Raw genomic sequence first — 17,161 nt, 5'->3', positions numbered from 1 at the left:
ACAGCTCTTCCCCTCTCTAGGGCCCCAACTGTGCACTTTGGAGAGGTCAGTGTGACCTGACGTTAGATGGAACTAAATTGCTAGGCTGCTCTCCTTGCCCTCACCTCATGACCAATAGGACAGGGAACCACAATCAGGGAAAATTTACATTCCACCTGAGTTTGGCGACATCACAGGCCCCTAGTCCCTGCTGAGCTCTGGGACACTTGGTCACACCCAATAGGTGGTTCACTCCAGAGCCAGATAATAGGCACAGTCCCTTGTATTGAGAGAGGGTGGGAATGGGGCAATGTACAGTCTGACGATGAAAGAAGGGAGAATCTAGACTACACCCGATAGACTGAAAAATACATGGAGAAAGAGAGAGATACAAGCACACTGAAAGCACGTATCACAGAGGTACAGGAGACACAAAAAGACAGTGACAGACACGAAAGAGGAGAGAGAGAAAAGAAAAGAATCATACAGAAACAACATAGAAATGGTTATCAGAGGGAAGAAAAGGAGAGATGCTGAAAACTGGGAAGGAAATTAGGAAGGAAGGAAGGATGAAGAACGGAAAGAGAAAGGAAGAGAAGATAAGAAATAAAGAAGGAACGAAAAAGATGCAGGGTGAGAAGAAAAGCCAGAGAGAACAGGACAGAAACTCTGTTGGGCCCTCCTGGCTACTTTGCCCGGTGTGTCCTGGAGCAACCTTGGGCTTCTACCTTAGCAGGCATTGGTCAGGAGGCTGCAGCCCAGGCCCCTGGTCAGCATGGAAGGGTTCCTCTGTATGCATCTCTGTTCTCATAGGAACTGAAAGTCACCTCTGAAGTTGGCCAGGCCACATCTGGGACTTGATTTTGGGGGCATACTGAACACCTTCAGTCACTGAAGCTGAAATGAAGGAAGGATCTAGCCTTACGCTAAATAAGTTCTTTCATCTGGACTCAGATTCTTGCCTGCCCAATTGCCAGGGGTTTATCTACTTGTCTTTATCATCTCCTGAGATGCACAGATTCAGATTCATAAGAAGACTCTGAGACATAGCCTCATTCAATATTCAAAGGGGAAATTACTTTCCCAAGGTACATAGCCCCTTAGGGCCAGAGGCAGGATGACCCTCAGGTCTCTTACCTTCTATGTTTAGGGCCTCCTACTATCTGGCCCTGGTGTGGCACTGTGAACTAATGCATTAGACTGTAAAGTTGCTTGAACTGCAAGGTCGGTGGTTCAAGCTCACCAGCTGCCCCTTGGAAACCCTATACAGGGTTGCTATGGGTTGGAATTGACTCGATAGCATTCAACAACAACTGTGTAGCAAATACTCTTAAATGCCATCCCTGGAAAACTCCTGATGCCTTTCATATTGTTTCCAGTAAATTCTGTGTTGATTCTTGGCAAAAAGAGAGGAAATGAAGAGGGTAGAGTAGGAATGTGAATAAAGGGAAACTTTGCGATTTCTTCTAATGTATAATTATAGTATTCATGGTGGTGACTCTGACTGTTTCTACAATGCTCTGCCCAAGCTGTGCATGAAAGGGAGATGTACGGGGAGGTGGCGGGCAGCAAGGCAGTGTTTTGTCCAAGGTTCTAAGGCTCCTGGCCGTTTGGAATAGCATCCTTGGACCAGGCGCTTGGACTTGTTTGCAAAAACACACTGGAGCCTGGAAACTCTGGGAAACAACTTAGAAGAGGAGAGCTGGGGATGAGGAGTATTTTTTAAATGACACCGGAAGCATGTCTCCAGGGAGGAGCAACAGTCTTCATAGAGAGTCAGCATTCAACTATTTGTGTGGTACTACAGAGACTTGAGGAACAGGGCAAGTCTGGAGTTCAGTGACAGCCAAGTAACTTTTGGTGTGACAACTGAAAATTTCTTTGCCATATTGTTTCCAATCCATCTAGAGATCGGTCTTTGTATTCAAAACCCCTTTTCAGAGCTTTCTCCACCACCAGCCCCATCACTATTTATACACATTTAGTTCTTCTCATAATCTAATGTGATGATTATGAGTTCAGACTCTAAAAATAAACTGTCTAAATTTGAAATCTTATCTCCTTTACTTATGAGCTTTGTGGTCCTGGTCGAGTTACCTAAGCTCTCTCTATTTTAATAGTTCATCTGTTGGAGAAGAATAATGTTAGCTGTTTTTGAGAGTTATTTTTAGGATAAAATTAGATGCTAAATAAGTAGTGATCAATAGATGGGTAGAGGATAGACATAATAAAAGACCACATCTGGCACACAGTGGATATTCCCTGAACTTTTGATGAGAAAATTAGAGGGGTAAAAGGGAGAAATCAGTATCTTCAGGATTTCTACATGGACTTGAGAATTTGTTTGAATCATTCAAGAAATACTTTTGGATTCTGATTCATGTCAGGCACTGTTCTAGGCCAGGGATAGAGGATAAATAAGGCAAACACAGTTCAAGCTCTTATGTAGCTGACATTCTAATGGCAGAAGACAGACAACTAAGAAGTAAGCAGATACAAAATCATTGCAGCATTAGAAAATATCATCGAGGAAATAAAGAGGGCTTCACAGGTCTGTGTGTAACAGGAGGAATAGATCATACAGAGTGTGATCAAGAAAGGCTTCATTAATGAGGTGAAATTAAATCATGGGTCTGAAGAATGACAAGAAACAATCATGGGAAGAATTGGAGGGAGGACATCCCAACATATTCTAGGCTAGTGTACCTGGAGAGTAATGACTAAAGGGTCCATTGCCAAAGAGGAGGGCTTGACTTGGCCTCTCACTGAGATGCTGTGAACATAATAGTGTCAAAAAGGCAGTCCCAAGTTTAGGTAAAGTATGCAATCACTAATAGCAATAACTGGTCACTACTATTTATTTCCCACCATTTGATACACATTGACTATAAGGTAGACACTATCTTGAGCTCTTTACCTGTTTCAATCCATTGGAATTTTACAATCCTATGATTCCATGTTACAGATAAAAAAATTTAGAAAAAGAGAGGTGAAGAAATTTGCCTAAGGTTACATAGTGGGTAGGGTTTTGGAGCTGGGGTGAAAACAAAACAAAACACCTCTATCTGATTTAAACAGCCCAATGAAAAATAGGGGAGGCTGGTAGATTTAAAGAAACCAATTGTCCTTTCTCTCATTGTTCCTTGACCAATGCAAATTTCAAAGCACTTTCTCTACTAATATCCAGTTTCTACAACAACCTTATTGTGGTTAAGTGTCATTGAGCCAGTTCCAACTCATAGAGACCCTGTTTGGATTTCCAAGGAACAGGTGATGGGTTTGAACCATCAAACTACCGACCTTGTGATTAGCAGTCCAATGCTTATCCTACAATGCCACACCAGGAGCCCATGAAACAACCTATAAAGTACAATTAGTATCACCATTTACCTAATGAGAATGATGAGGAATGAACTTTCCTGGGATCCTCAGACTGAAATCTGGGTCTTCTGGTCCCCAAACCTGGTTCTCTCTCTGCATTGCAAATAGTGTTGTATGCAGTGAGAAACCTCTTCCACCATAGCCACCAGGCACTCCTGACAGTTTATGTCTGAGCAGATAAGAAATGCACAACACTGGAATGAAAAGTGCAGGACATTGCTAAAATCTGTTTAGATATATCTCCCTCCTTGTTGAGTTTCCTTGGGCAAAAAATGTTTACTCCCTTAGGCTTAGTTTTCTTATCTGTGAAAAAGGAGTTGCTATTAAGTGCCATCAAGTCAATTCTGACTTATAGTGACCCTGCATAGGGTTGCCAAGGAGCACCTGGTGAGTTTGAACCACGGACCTTGTGGTCCTCTGTTTATCTTACAGTGCCACACCAGGAAGATAACAATAATAGTACTATACCCATAGGGTTGTGGGGAGGATTAAATGAGACAACACTTATAATAGCCTTACCATGTTGTTGGCACATAGTGGGAACATGGAGTCCTAGTGTGATGCAATACAATAAGCACTTGACCACAGGGATCTGTTTGAACCACAAGGTAGGCCTGTTCAAACCCACCAGTCACGCCTCAGAAACCGAACCAACTTGATGGTACTTAACAACAATACTACTACGGATTCCTAGGATAGCATTGCAGGATAAAGCATTAGACTTCAAGGCTTGTTTGAACTTTCAGGTCAGTGGTTCAAACCTACCAGCTACTCCTCGGAAACCCTATGCAGAGTCACTATGAGTCAGAATTGACTCACCGGCACTTAACAGCAACAACACCACTACTACAGAGATCTGGTAGCATAGTGGGTTATGAGTTGGGCTGTTAATCATAAGTCAGCAGTTCAAATCTACCAGCTGCTCCATGGGAGAAAGATGAGGCTTTCTGCTCCTGAAAGTATTGCACTCTCGGAAACCCTATACAGGATTGCTATGGCCACCACTACAAGTACAATTCGGAAAGGTCTGGAATCATTGACAATCAGAACCTTAGCTTGGCATCTCCATCCTGAAGTTGTACAGTCCACTAAGTTAAACCTCCTCACTTCAAAGATAAGAAAACCAAAGCCAGAGGAGGGGGCGGGTCTGGCCATGATGATACTGAGAGCACACACCAGGCTTGCAGTGTGACTCCTGACTTCAAGCTCTGCCTTTCACAATACTCTCCCTTTCCCAGAGCCTTTGTTTTCTTTCTACATCTCCAACCGCTCCCCCCCTCCCCACATCACTGCTAAGAAAGAGCCTGAGCCTTAAGCATCTGGTCTCCCCTTGGATGTTGGCACATGGCTGCTGTACCCAGGCTCCCTTGGAATTCCCTTCATAGAGCTGAGGCCAGGGAGGTGAAGTAAGGCCTGGGGCAAGACTCTGAATGTAAGAGAATGATCCTTCACCCCAGGAATCAGATCTAACTGCTGCTGGCATGTTTGCTCAAGACCCTTTGGCAGGCAACCCAAGACAGTAAAGACAAGACAGAGGCTAATTTCCTTAGCTAACAGGAAACTGGGGAGAAGCTATAAGAAAGGTGTTTAGGCCACTGGCCAGGCAAGGGCAAGGACCATGGGTGTCCAGCCTGACTTGACCCATCTATCCTGAATGGGAACTCCCACTCAGGGTCATCCTTGGACTCCAACAACCCAAGGGAGCTGGAGTTGGCCCCACAGTCAGACCTTCTGGGGACCCTCTCCCTCTCTGGGTCTTTGTTTTTATTCAAAAGCAAAACATTGAAACAAACAAGGAAATTCAATTTAAACAGGACCCTGGTGCTGATACTTCTGTTTTGTTACAGCAGGGTGAGCTTAGGACAGAAAATCAGCCTTTCACTCCTCCAATTGGTCTCACCCTGTGGTGCTGTGTACAATTACATGGATGGGGGGCGGGGGAGGGGGGGAACTGCAAAAACAATTTGCCTTCTTAGGTGGAGTGGAGAGAGGGTGGGGTTGGAGGAGAGCCAGATAGAAGGGTGGGCGTGGGGAAACCAAAATCAAATAATCGGAGAAACTAAGATATGTATATCTACACATATACACACACATGTGGAAATAGAAATGAAAAGAATGACAAATCGAGGCTGAAAAAGACACAGAAGGAACGAATAGAAGAAGAAGAGACAGGCGGTAACAAAGAGGCATAAAGAAAATACTTACACAGAGAAGGAATAAAAGACAAAAGAGAGGCGAAAGAAAAGTTAAGAGAAGCAGAAAAGTTAGTAAAGTGGGAGCTCAGGAGAAGGAGAGGAGAATAAATCCTATGAAAAAACTAAGAAATCCCAGAATTCTCAAGCTGGAATGGTACTAGTGACGTCTCCATCTTAAAGATGCGGAAATTGAAGAACAGTGAGAACATGAACACTTTGTCCGAGGTCCCAGAGGCAGAGGAACATGAACCCACATTTCCTGGTTGAGACAGTGGTCCTTCATGCCTGGGCCACCCAGGTCTTCTCATCACACCTTCTGACAGCATGGATCAAGGTTGGAATTCAGTGGTGCTTAATTAAAATTTGGCTCTTTCGGAACCGCCTCTCCTCTGGACTAATTCTGTCTTTTCATGCTATTTTTTTCCCCGAGGATCCTGGATGATTATTTTTTCTAGAGTTAGTGGAACCTTAACCTATTTCACAAGGACCAATTCTGCAGGGTTATCCTTGGCAGAATGAGACACCGATAAGCAGCAGAGGAAAGTGGGAAGAAGAATGTAACTAACATTTTGTGTAGACCTCCTGTGTACCAGGCATCCTGATAAAGCCCATTGATGGAGGTTTTCATTTAATCCCCCTTTTCCAGTGGCAGGAACTGTGGCACAGAACAATGAAAAGTGACTTGCTCCAGGGCAAGTTATGAATAAGTATGTAGCAAAATCAAGATTCACACCTAGTTCAGTCTGACCCCAAAGTCTACAGACATGGGCCTCTTTCTACTGACATACATGGGCCTCTCTGGCCCAAGAGGAAGAAAACACATTTTGGTAAGGAACGAGCAAGGATAAAATGAGAAACCCCAAGAACCAACATAGGAACTATTTTAAAACTGGAGACTGAGTGGGTCAGACTTCATGGGAAGAGAGCCGCCAGTGGGATAAGAGACTGTTCCAAACAACACCCTGGCTCCTGGTCAGAGTGGCTCAGGTCCCAGGACCATTAATAAAATCAATTTCAAAAAGGGAAGTAAGAATTGTTCAGAGTAAGGGACAAGCACACATTCAGGATGGAGGACAAAGGAATGTTCCTTACTTCAAGAAGGGGCAGCGGGGGCTTGTCAGGCAGTGAGGAAAAGAAAGGGTCATTTCCCCTAAAAGCAAACCTATCAGCATCAAGCAGGAGAGAAGTATTCATAACTTTTAAAGGATAGCATTTGATTTGTTAGGTCTCAGTGGTGATTGCTTTGGGGTTCCATAAAACATTTCATTGCTGTCTAAATGATGGGCCTGTAAGATTCCAGCCCAGCTAAAGCCAAGTCCCTACAATGTCATCCACAGACAGGGTCGCTGCTCTGTCTCAGTGGATAAGAGCCACCTGCCAGGGCTCTGTTCTTCTCTGCAAGATGCCATCTCTCCCAGGGTTCAGAGAATGGGGGTGAGCTGGAGATAAAGTCATTTGAAATAAATCATTTCCACAGCAAGAGCAGTGACTACAAACGTAAGAATAGCTCCCACTAGGAGCTCACCACTGTGGCACGTTTGTGCATCAAAGCCTCCTGAGTCCCAGTGAGCTGGATGCCCACCACATTATCCCCATTTTTACTGATGAGGAAATGGAGGCTCAAAGGCTGAGAAACTCAGAAGGCTCAGGACAGAGATCAGAACTCAGATCTGTCTGCCTCCCTGCAGTGTCTGCTGTGTGACACAGAGGGGACAGAGAAACCAGTGCTAGTCATCAGTAATCTCTCAACCACGCCACTTTCTCCACATAAGTAGAGATTTTTAGAACTGAAGGTGACTTTGTAGATCTTCATCTAGTTGCACACATGCATTTCACAGATGGGCTTGGTGATAAACAGGATATAGTACCTGGGTCCTAATCCCACAACTGTGACAGAGTAGACCTTCCCCAAAGGATTTTCTTGGCTGTAATCTTTATGGGATAATATTGCCAAGTCTTTCTCCCACTGAACAGCTGTATAGGTTCAAAACACCAGTCTTTTCAGTTAGCGGCTTAGTACTTACCTGTGTGTGCTACCGGGGATCTTTATGAAAACAGTTGTTATTCTTTATGGCCTAAAGCACACACTACCTCCTCTGTGAAGTTTACTCAGCTATTTCACTGAAAGAGATCAGATAGCCTATTGTATTACAGGGGTTCCATTTGTAGAGTACTCACTGCCCCTACTGCTTTTGCTATTTTGTGGAAGATAAAACTTGAGCCCCAAGATCTCAGAGAAAGTTAGCAGCAGAGTTGAGATCAGAAGACCCTGACTCCCAGCCTACTGTGATCTTCTTGACTTTCGTGGATGAATGCAGTAGATGTTACCAGTGAGCCAGAATATGTCAAGTGTTCAAAAGGCACCAGGGTCTTTAGAAAAGCAGTCCTTCTGATAAAAAGAGAAAAGAAGAGATGGAGTATATTTCTGAGGCGAGAGGTTCCCAGATTGAGAAGGACTCATATTTATCGAGTATATACTTTGAGATACGGTGCTAGGTGTTTTTTGTTTAACTCTACAATCTAAATTTTATTATTTGTTTTACAAAGGCTAGAACTGAATTTTATGGAGACAATAGCTCTGTAGTATACGCATTGGACTGTGAACCCCAAGCTTGGCAGTCTCATAGAAGAAAGATGAGGCCTTCTGCTCCCACAAAGATTAACAGCCTTGGAAACCTTCTACACAGTTGCTGAATCAAAACCATCTCAATGGCACTTGACAATAACAAGGTCAAAAAACTGAAAATGACCAAGTCATATTTGACTCCACAGTCTGTGCCCTTAATACCACCATTAGGTTATAATTTATGTGAGGATAGAAACTCTGTATTAGTCATATTCATACCCAGAGTCCCCTGCACAGTATTTTGTTGGTAAGAACTTTCTAATCAATTTTGACTCATAACCAGGCTGTTTGGGTTTCTGAGGAGCGGCTGGTAGGTTTGAACCGCCAAACTTGTGATTTAAACTAACCTTGTGATCCAGTTCATGACCGTTGCAGGACTAATGCACAGTATTGGGACATAGAAAATTTTCAGAAAATGCTAATAAATGAATAGTGAATGTTTAAATAAAAATATGAGTGAGTGAAAGAATGGATGGATGGATAAATAATTGGATGATTGAGTACAAAAGTGGATGAAAAACTAAATGGATGAATGTGATGAGTGGAAGGATGTGTGGATGAGTGAGTGAATGGATGGATGGATAAATAATTGGATGATTGAGTACAAAAGTGGACGAAAAACTAAATGGATGAATGTGATGAGTGGAAGGATGTGTGGATGAGTGAGTGAATGGATGGACTATATGGGTGACAAATGAAGAGTGAATGAGTAAAGAAATCACAAGTATGTGAGTGAAAGAATGAAGGAGTGAGTGAATAAGTGGTTAATGAGGGTACACTTCTTAACTATAGCTTTTTAGATTGGTAAGGGATATGGCCTATGGTCTCACAATTAGGGTGCATGAGAAGACTTGTTCTGTAGACCTATATATTATAGCTTATGATGGCTGTACTCAATACAGTACCACTCATTAAGGTAGGATGCAAAGGAAAAATGAGGCCCATTTCCCTTCTGAAACACACAGATGAGTCTCAGAGTGACTTCTTCTTCTATCTCCAGAAGTTTAGAGGGAGCGATGGTGACATTATTTCTAAGGAATGACATATTTAATAATATGTATACATACTGTTGTTGTTCTGAAATCCTGGTATGGGCTATAGGGTAAGCATTGAACCACAAGTTTGGTTAGAACTGCAAGGTTGGCAGTTCAACCTCAGTAGTTGCTCCTCAGAAACCCTATACAGCGTCACTATGAGCTGGGACCAACTTGATGGCATTTAACAACAACAACGGTTGGTTCTAACTCATAAAGACCTTATGTAGAATTTCTGAGGAGCAGCTAGTGAGCTTGAACCACTGACCTTGAGATTCAAACCAACCTTGCAGTCCAGCGGTTACCCTATAGTGCTACACCTGGGCTCCTGCATATATATTGTTGGTAAGTGCTATCAAGTCGATTCTGACTCAGTCTCCCTGTACAGGGTTTTGAGGAGCCGTTGGTAGGTTTGAACAGCTGACCTTGTGGTTTGCAGTCCAGTGCTTATCCTACAGCACCACACAAGGAGTCCTCAGGACAGGTTGTTGTTGTTGTTAAGTGCCATCGAGTCGGGTCCGACCCATAGCGACCCTGTACAGGGTTTCCGAGGGTGTAAATCTTTACGGGAGTAGAAAGCCTCATCTTTCTCCCGCGGAGCGGCTGGTAGTTTCGAACTGCTGACCTTAAGGTTCGCAGCCCGATTCGTAACCACTACGCTACCAGAGCTCCTTCTCCAATCCCAAACCTCAGGGGAGACAATAAGGCAGAGAGAAAAGAACACTAGGCAGAGACTCAGCCCTCCTCCTTGGAAACTTCCTCTGTGATCTTGAGCAAGCTATTGTCCTTCTCTAGGTGGCAATTTCTTATCAGTAAGAGGTTGCTTTTGAGTTTCTGGACTCCCTAGTCCTTCAACATTTCCATTACACAACTCTAACCCTTAGCATCTCAAGATGTGCACATAGACCGAAAGAATTACTCATGCCTTTCTTTCTAGGCTTCCAATGATCTACTGTGTACTTCATGCTCCCTACACACCCAACACGTCTTACTTGTAGATACCGTCAGGCTCCAGACACTTGAAGATGACCGAGTAGATACTGACTTCAGGGAGTTCTCCATGGCTTCGGCCAGCTGCTACACAAGATGTGCCCAGGCCCGAGAGTAAATCATCAGCAAAACTCAGGAATTCTCCTAGAGGGAGACAAAGAAAAATGAGCTCTCCAGCTCAGGCTTAGTGAAAAACCATTCATGCTGCCATCCAAACCCATCAAACATCTGGACAGCATCGTCAGGAGGATTAGTGAACAGAAAAGGCACAGGTTCTGTAAATGATAACAGTTAGCATCTAGTCCCAGTGATCCTTCATTTTTGTTACGCTTCAGTTTTCTTACCTGTAAAGCAGGGATTCCAGTACCTACCTTTATAAGACTGTTGCAAAACTCAAATGAGGTAAATTAATGTGTAATAAAAATGTGTGGAATGGTAGCAGGGGGATAGGGAATTGTGCCTTCTTCCTAAGTAGCCATTCTGGCTCTGGCTCTGCCACCAATTTTTTCTTAAATTTCTATCAGAATTGTATTTTCCTTCTTTGTATGATGAAGGAGTTGAACAACCTAAGGATGTAAGATAGGTTTCATGTCACAGAGCCCTCTTATGCACTGGTACTGGATTTGTAGAGATGGACGTGGGGACCCAGTAGAGCTAAGGAGGAAAGAGTGCCATGGTTTGATAAGCAATGAAGGTCTGAGTACAGGAAGAGAAATGGAAGCACAAATGCCACATATTAGCAATACCTGAACGCCATGATTTAGAGAAATCAGTCCAACCACTGAGTTTTAGGAAGTAGCGACAATTCACTAGAAAGAAGACAAGTAAAGAGGACCAGAATGTAAAGAAGATCAAAAAGAATAACTGAATATCTAAAATCTTGAGATTTAGTCTTAGCTCTGGTAGCGTAGTGGTTATGAATCGGGCTGCGAACCTTAAGGTCAGCGGTTCGAACCTACCAGCTCCTCTGCGGGAGAAAGATGAGGCTTTCTACTCCCGCAAGGATTTACACCCTCGGAAACCCTGTAGAGGGTCGCTATGGGTCGGAACCAACTCGACGGCACTTAACAACAACAGCAACAACTGCTAAGAATTTACTGTCTAGATTTGGACACATATGCACCTTAATTTTTTCTCTGAAAAGTGAAGCTCATACAATCACTATTAGGATTCGGTGGAAAAAATAACATAAAAAACATAGGTGTATACAACAATAAAGGTATGAGGATAAATGTAGCAGTTCTGTTTATACTAGCAAGAATTTAGGAACACTCAAATGCCCAGCGATCTGGAAATGGAAAAAACAAGTTTAGTTCAATGATGCAGCCATTAAAAATAGTGTTGTGGAAGAATATGAAGTCATATGAAAATATATTCATGACATTGTTAAGTTTAAAAAACAGATTACACTATTACAGAATAATCCAAAGTTTGTAAAATTTTGCATGTGTATACATTTGGAGAAAGAAGAAAATATAGCAAATGCTTAATAGTGGTTTTGTCTGGAGAGTAAGATAATGAAAACCCCTTCTCCCTTATTTACACCTGTCTCTATTTTTTAAGTTATCTACAATAAGAATATGCCACTTGGGTAACAAGGGGAAAAAAAATCTATAAAAATTAATTAAAAATAGATAAAAGAAATGAGCCAGACTAAATGGCCTCCAAGTTCTCTTCCTATTCTAAAATTGGATACTTTAGGAGAAAAACTGGCAAGTGGGATATTTTATACCACATAGTATAAAATAATATGTGATCTCTCAACTGTTGCTTCCTTATTCTTCTTTATGCCTGCTGTGAATCCTTCAGACCCTCTACTCACTTATATCCTCAGTAATGCAAGAGAGAAGAATGTAAGTTCAACTCTATCCTTTCCAATGGGGTTTAAGGAAAAATCTACCATAATGTAACCACCATGACACAGTCGTGCAGACCAAGTATTTGAGGAGAATGAGACCCATAGAAGCTGAAGGTAGCTCTGGTAGACAGAATCCATAAAGCACTTCCTGTTGGCTTGTCAAAGACAAGTTGCATTTTTCACTCACAAGAGCATCCCCCAACACTGCTTTGACTGAACTGCTTGGATGACCCCGGAATTTCGCCGGATAACAGCTCTATGATATATTTGTCCCTATGGTCCAATACAGCAGATCTGATGGGTTGTGCTTTTTTGCTTTTCACTTTTTACAAAGACAATACACAGTTCACAGACTTGATATGTAGATGCCAAGGCAAATGTCTAAATCAAGCTAATGTTTGCAACATGCAATTCTGGCTTCTATTACCAGACAGATCTGAAACTGAATTCTACTTCCACGGTGTGTTGGAAGCCACTTAACCTCTCAGTTTTCCTTTCTGTAGCTAGGGGTTAATAAAAACTACTTATGTACTTGGCATCCAGAAAGAAATGTTAATAGGCTAGAAAGAAATTCGTTTTGTAGAACCAGAGGTTTTGCTGGAAAATGAAGAGTAAATGAACTTTTATCATTGCAAATTTTGGCATTCTGTTTCTCTTTTTGGTTTCTTATGTCAACTTCACCCATAGTATAATCATAAACTAATTCTATTTCACTTTCAATATGTAATGACGCAAAGCAATGTGAAAAGTTAAGGAAAGAGGGGAAAAGGCCTGGGATTGTTGCCTGGATGAAGGGAAAGCCTTGTTTCCCTTGGTTTCTCAGAATTCTAAGTCCGGCTGTTCATATTTGTTTTCTTTGAGCTTGGATCCATGTCTGTCTGCTTTTCAATTTGTTTTAAGATAGTCATTGAAAGAGTTGGCTCTTCGTGAGGGAACTGAGTACGCTTGTGGCCCATATTAATAAACTGTCTTGAAGCCAAAAGATGATTGTCATTTATTTTCAAATGGGCATAGCTTTACAGATACTGTCATAATTTTCAGAATAATTTGGATTATGGATAAACAACTTTATACATACATCAAGTCAGTAAGATCGGCATACATTTCTAAGGTTTATAAGGTTAGCTGAAGTGAAGAAATTGGAGCAGATAGCAAGTCATATTCAAGGCATATGAGAGTACTCAGTACTCACTTGTATGTAGGATTATATATGATAATGACTTTCATCTGAAACAAAAAAAAAAGGCAGAAGAAAGAGAACTAACTTAGTACACACTTTCTCCTTCTTTTCCATTTAATTGTCAAGGCAATCTAAGGAGTGAAGTGTTATTATCCATCTTGCACAGTTAAAGGTAAACTTACCAAGCTAGGAAAGCAAGTGAAATTTGAGTCCCCACCCTTCTAACTCCAAACTCCAACTTTTCTTTTATACTGTGCTGTTTTGAGGAGAAAGGCTTTAAAGGACAGTATTGGAAAGTGAGCTTTCTTCCACTCTTATTTGATTAATCCTCACAGCAACGTAGCAAGTGAAATGTCACTACCCCACAGCTAAGAGAGACAGAGGGTGAGATTTGAACCTCCACCATCATAATCTCAAATTCTAAACTTTTCTTTGACACTATGCTGCCTCCTAGAGAAAGTTTTAAAATGACAGTGTTGACAAGTGAGCTTTTCTCATTCTATTCATTTGCAGTTGAACTCATACCACTTTTTTAGTTGTAAGAGTTTGAGGAATGAGACAATAAAATAAATGGTCTCTGACTTACAGCTTGCAATCTGACAACAGGAAGGGTTGTTAAATACAAGAGCAGTCTCATAAAGTAAGTCGTAAGGTTGCTTTTCTTGGCACTCTATTTCAGAAGGTTTAGATGTAACCAGACAGGTGCATACGGTAATCGCTTACTGTTATCCCTCACCTACTGGGGCAGGCGTTGGCCAGTGTGCTAAGAAAGCCCTGGGAGCTTCTTTAAGCACAAACACAAGTCAGTACAATTCAGCACATGCATTGTATTTCTAATATTCTAGACTTCATATTTGGCAACTGTACAATTTAATGGAAGCACTGGACTGCTCACCACAAGACTGGTGGTTCAAACCCACCAGCAACTCCTTGGACACCCTCTACAGGGTCATTATGAGTCGGAATCAACTCCATGGCACTCAATAACTGTAACAATATGATAGTGTACTAGCTAAGAGTGTGGGCTCTGAATTTCTACTGCCTAGGTTTACTGCTGGACTCCTGATGTGGTGATGTAGGATAAGCACTGGACTGTGAACCACAAGGTTGGTAGTTCAAACCCACCAGCTGTTCCTTGGAAACCCTATGCAGGGTTGCTATGAGTCAGAACTGACTCAACGGCACTTAACAACAACAAGGTTTACTGCTAGACTCCTGATGTGGTGCTGTAGGATCAGCATTGGACTGTGAATCACAAGGTCAGCAGTTCAAATACTCAGAAAACCAATATAGAGTCACTATGAGGTAGGACTGACTCAATGGCACTTGACAACATCAACAACAACAACAAGGTTTACTGCCAGGGCTCTGGTAGCATAGTGGCTTATGACTTGGGCTGCTAACCTCAAGGTCAGCAGTTCGAATCTAACAGCTGCTCTGAAGGAGAAAGATGAGGCTGTCTATTCCTGTAGAGTGGCTGTTGGGCTTGAACCACTGACCTTGTGGTTCACAATCCAGTGCTTACTGTACAGAGCCACTGTGTTGTTGTTGTTGTTATGTGCCGTGGAGTTGGTTCCGACTCATAGTGACCCTGTACAGGGTTTCTGAGGCTGTAAATCTTTACGGGAGCAGAAAATCTCATCTTTTTTCCTGCAGAACAGCTGGTAGTTTCAAACTGCTGACCTTGCGGTACACAGCCCGATTCGTAACCATTACGCTACCAGAGTTCCTTACAGAGCCACTATGCTCCCTAATAAATCGATAGTCCGTATTTTATTTAATTTTAAAAAGTTGTTTGAAAGAAATCTTGATTTAAAAGTTCTATAGCTTTAAAAAATAGGGCACCGGTGGCACAATGCTGAATTGCTAACTGAAAGATTGGAGGTTGGAACCCACCAGTCGCTCTGTGAGAGAAAGATGTGGCAATGTGTTTCTAGAAAGATCACAGCCCTGGAACCCATATGAAGCCGTTCTAATCTTTCCTAGAGGATCACTGTCAGCAGGAATTGACTCAATGGCTGTTGTTGTTGAGTGCCATCGAGTTGGTTCTGACCCACAGTGACCCTGTATAGGGTTTCTGAGGACCAGCTGGTGACCTTGAACCACCAGTCTTGCGGGTCAAACCGATCTTGCAGTCTAGTGCATTAACCCACAGCACCACACTAGGACTCAGGACTCAATGGTAGTGGGTTTTTATTAATGAATATACTTGTCCTACACTCTTGCCATATTCCCTGATGGAAATACGAAGACTCAAGAAAGTGGTGCCCTTGTGTAAGGTTTCACAGCTACTCAGCGGCCAGAGTCCAGAATGAAACTTAGATCCATTTCTTCTGAGTTCACGCATCTTCTACTAAGCCACCCTTGTCCAAGATGCCTCCTCCCTCGTTCACTGTCATGGCCACGTGGCAGGCTCTCCTCGGACTCAGTCTGCTGCTGCCGCCTTTCCCATGCCTATCCAAGGCTCGAGCATTCTTTCTCTGTTTTTCTTTCCTTGAAAACAGATAGGGAGTTGGGAGTCGCTGTACAGGAATGTGCCTGTTCCCCATTACAGCTCTTCTGGGGCTGTAACCCGAGTGGGCTTGAGCCAGACCCCCACACATTTTTTTTTTTTTTTTTATCCACTAGACTTGCACTCATTCCGATCCACAGAAAAGGTGAATCATGATTCTGCTGAAGCTTCAGTACCAACTCACCAAAGCTCAGAGCAATATTTTAAAAGGCCCCATCCCCTACCTCCATTCTTTTTTCCCTTCCTTTTCACCACTCCCTCACTCCTCTTTCTCCTTGTTTTCCCTCTGGCTTTCTTTTTCCCTCACCCTCTTGCTTCTGATTGAGTTGAGGTCACAGTCAAAGCTGGCCACAAGAGCAAATTGAAAACAGGTTGGGAGAAAAGCGGCAAAGAAATCCCAACATGGAAGGGGCAGGAACAGTTGAATTATTTAGCCCAGGTGTGGAGAAAGGTCCCCAGCACAGGGCCAACCATGTAGCTGTTTATTGAATTTCAGGAAACTATTTTGGTGTGAAGCTGGCATGGACCCCCCATCTTCCCAACGACAGCCCCTGGCATTAGAACTCTCTGCGAGAAGAGCCAGACTACCTCCTGCCAGAGTCATTTCAGAGTGCATAGGACTCATGTGACACAGGAGACAAGGCACTGCCAGAGGTCACCAAGTGTGCCAGGTACTAGGCATCTTGCTGAGGGACTTCAGGCTGATCCTCGCGTCAGTGGGCATCTGTTGGTGTGACCCACTCTGAACCTATTCCTTCTTTATCTACCAATTCTTATTTTTGTTAAGTGCCTTGGAGTCAGTTCCGACCCAAAGCGACCCTGTGTATATAGGGTTTCCCAGGAACAGCTGGTGAATTTGAACCTCTAACCTTGCAGTTCAAATCAACCTTGCAATCCAGTGAATTATCCTCCAGTGCCACACCAGGACTCCCGAAAAACACCCCTGAAACCCCAAATCTATTGCTATGGAGTTGATTCCAATGCATGGAGACACCATGTGACAGAGTAGAACTGCCTCAAAGGGTTTTCTGGGCTGTAATCTTCACAGAAGATTGCCAGGACTTTCTTCTGTGGTGCCACTGTGTAGATTGGCCACTGTGTTGTTGTTATTAAGTGCTGTTGAGTCAGTTCCAACTCATAGTGATCCCGTATAGGGTTTCTGAGGAGTAGCTGGTGGGTTTTAATAGGAGACCTTGCTGTTGGCAGTCCAGTGCTGATCCTACAATGCCACACCAGGACCATTTCCACCACCCAGGAACTGTCTTCAATCAGCAGAACCCTAGTTTTCCATTGAGACAGCAGCATTCCTTCAGTCTCAATCTTTATGACTCAGGTGGAGCTAAGTCCCCTGTATGCTCCAGAAACAGGCATGTGACCAATCACCAGTTAGTCTGTGTCATATATAT

The 17,161-nt window shown here is 42.9% G+C and overlaps 1 protein-coding gene across 4 annotated transcripts in view; it reads right to left on the bottom strand.

Annotated features, from left to right (window-relative positions):
- The window catches only part of ASTN2 (astrotactin 2), a 1,331,668-nt gene that overhangs the window by 69,446 nt on the left and 1,245,061 nt on the right, over positions 1-17,161 (bottom strand). For all 4 annotated transcript variants that reach the window (XM_006865679.1, XM_006865678.1, XM_006865680.1 and 1 more), the window contains one exon: positions 10,208-10,349. In XM_006865679.1, the coding sequence (XP_006865741.1) occupies positions 10,208-10,349 (142 nt within the window). The remainder of the gene's footprint in view (positions 1-10,207; positions 10,350-17,161) is intronic.

Source organism: Chrysochloris asiatica, unplaced genomic scaffold, assembly GCF_000296735.1.
Source record: "Chrysochloris asiatica unplaced genomic scaffold, ChrAsi1.0 scaffold00081, whole genome shotgun sequence".
NCBI classification, from domain to species: domain Eukaryota; kingdom Metazoa; phylum Chordata; class Mammalia; order Afrosoricida; family Chrysochloridae; genus Chrysochloris; species Chrysochloris asiatica.
Note: the sequence above shows the minus strand (reverse complement) of the source record. Positions and strands in the feature narration are given on the sequence as shown.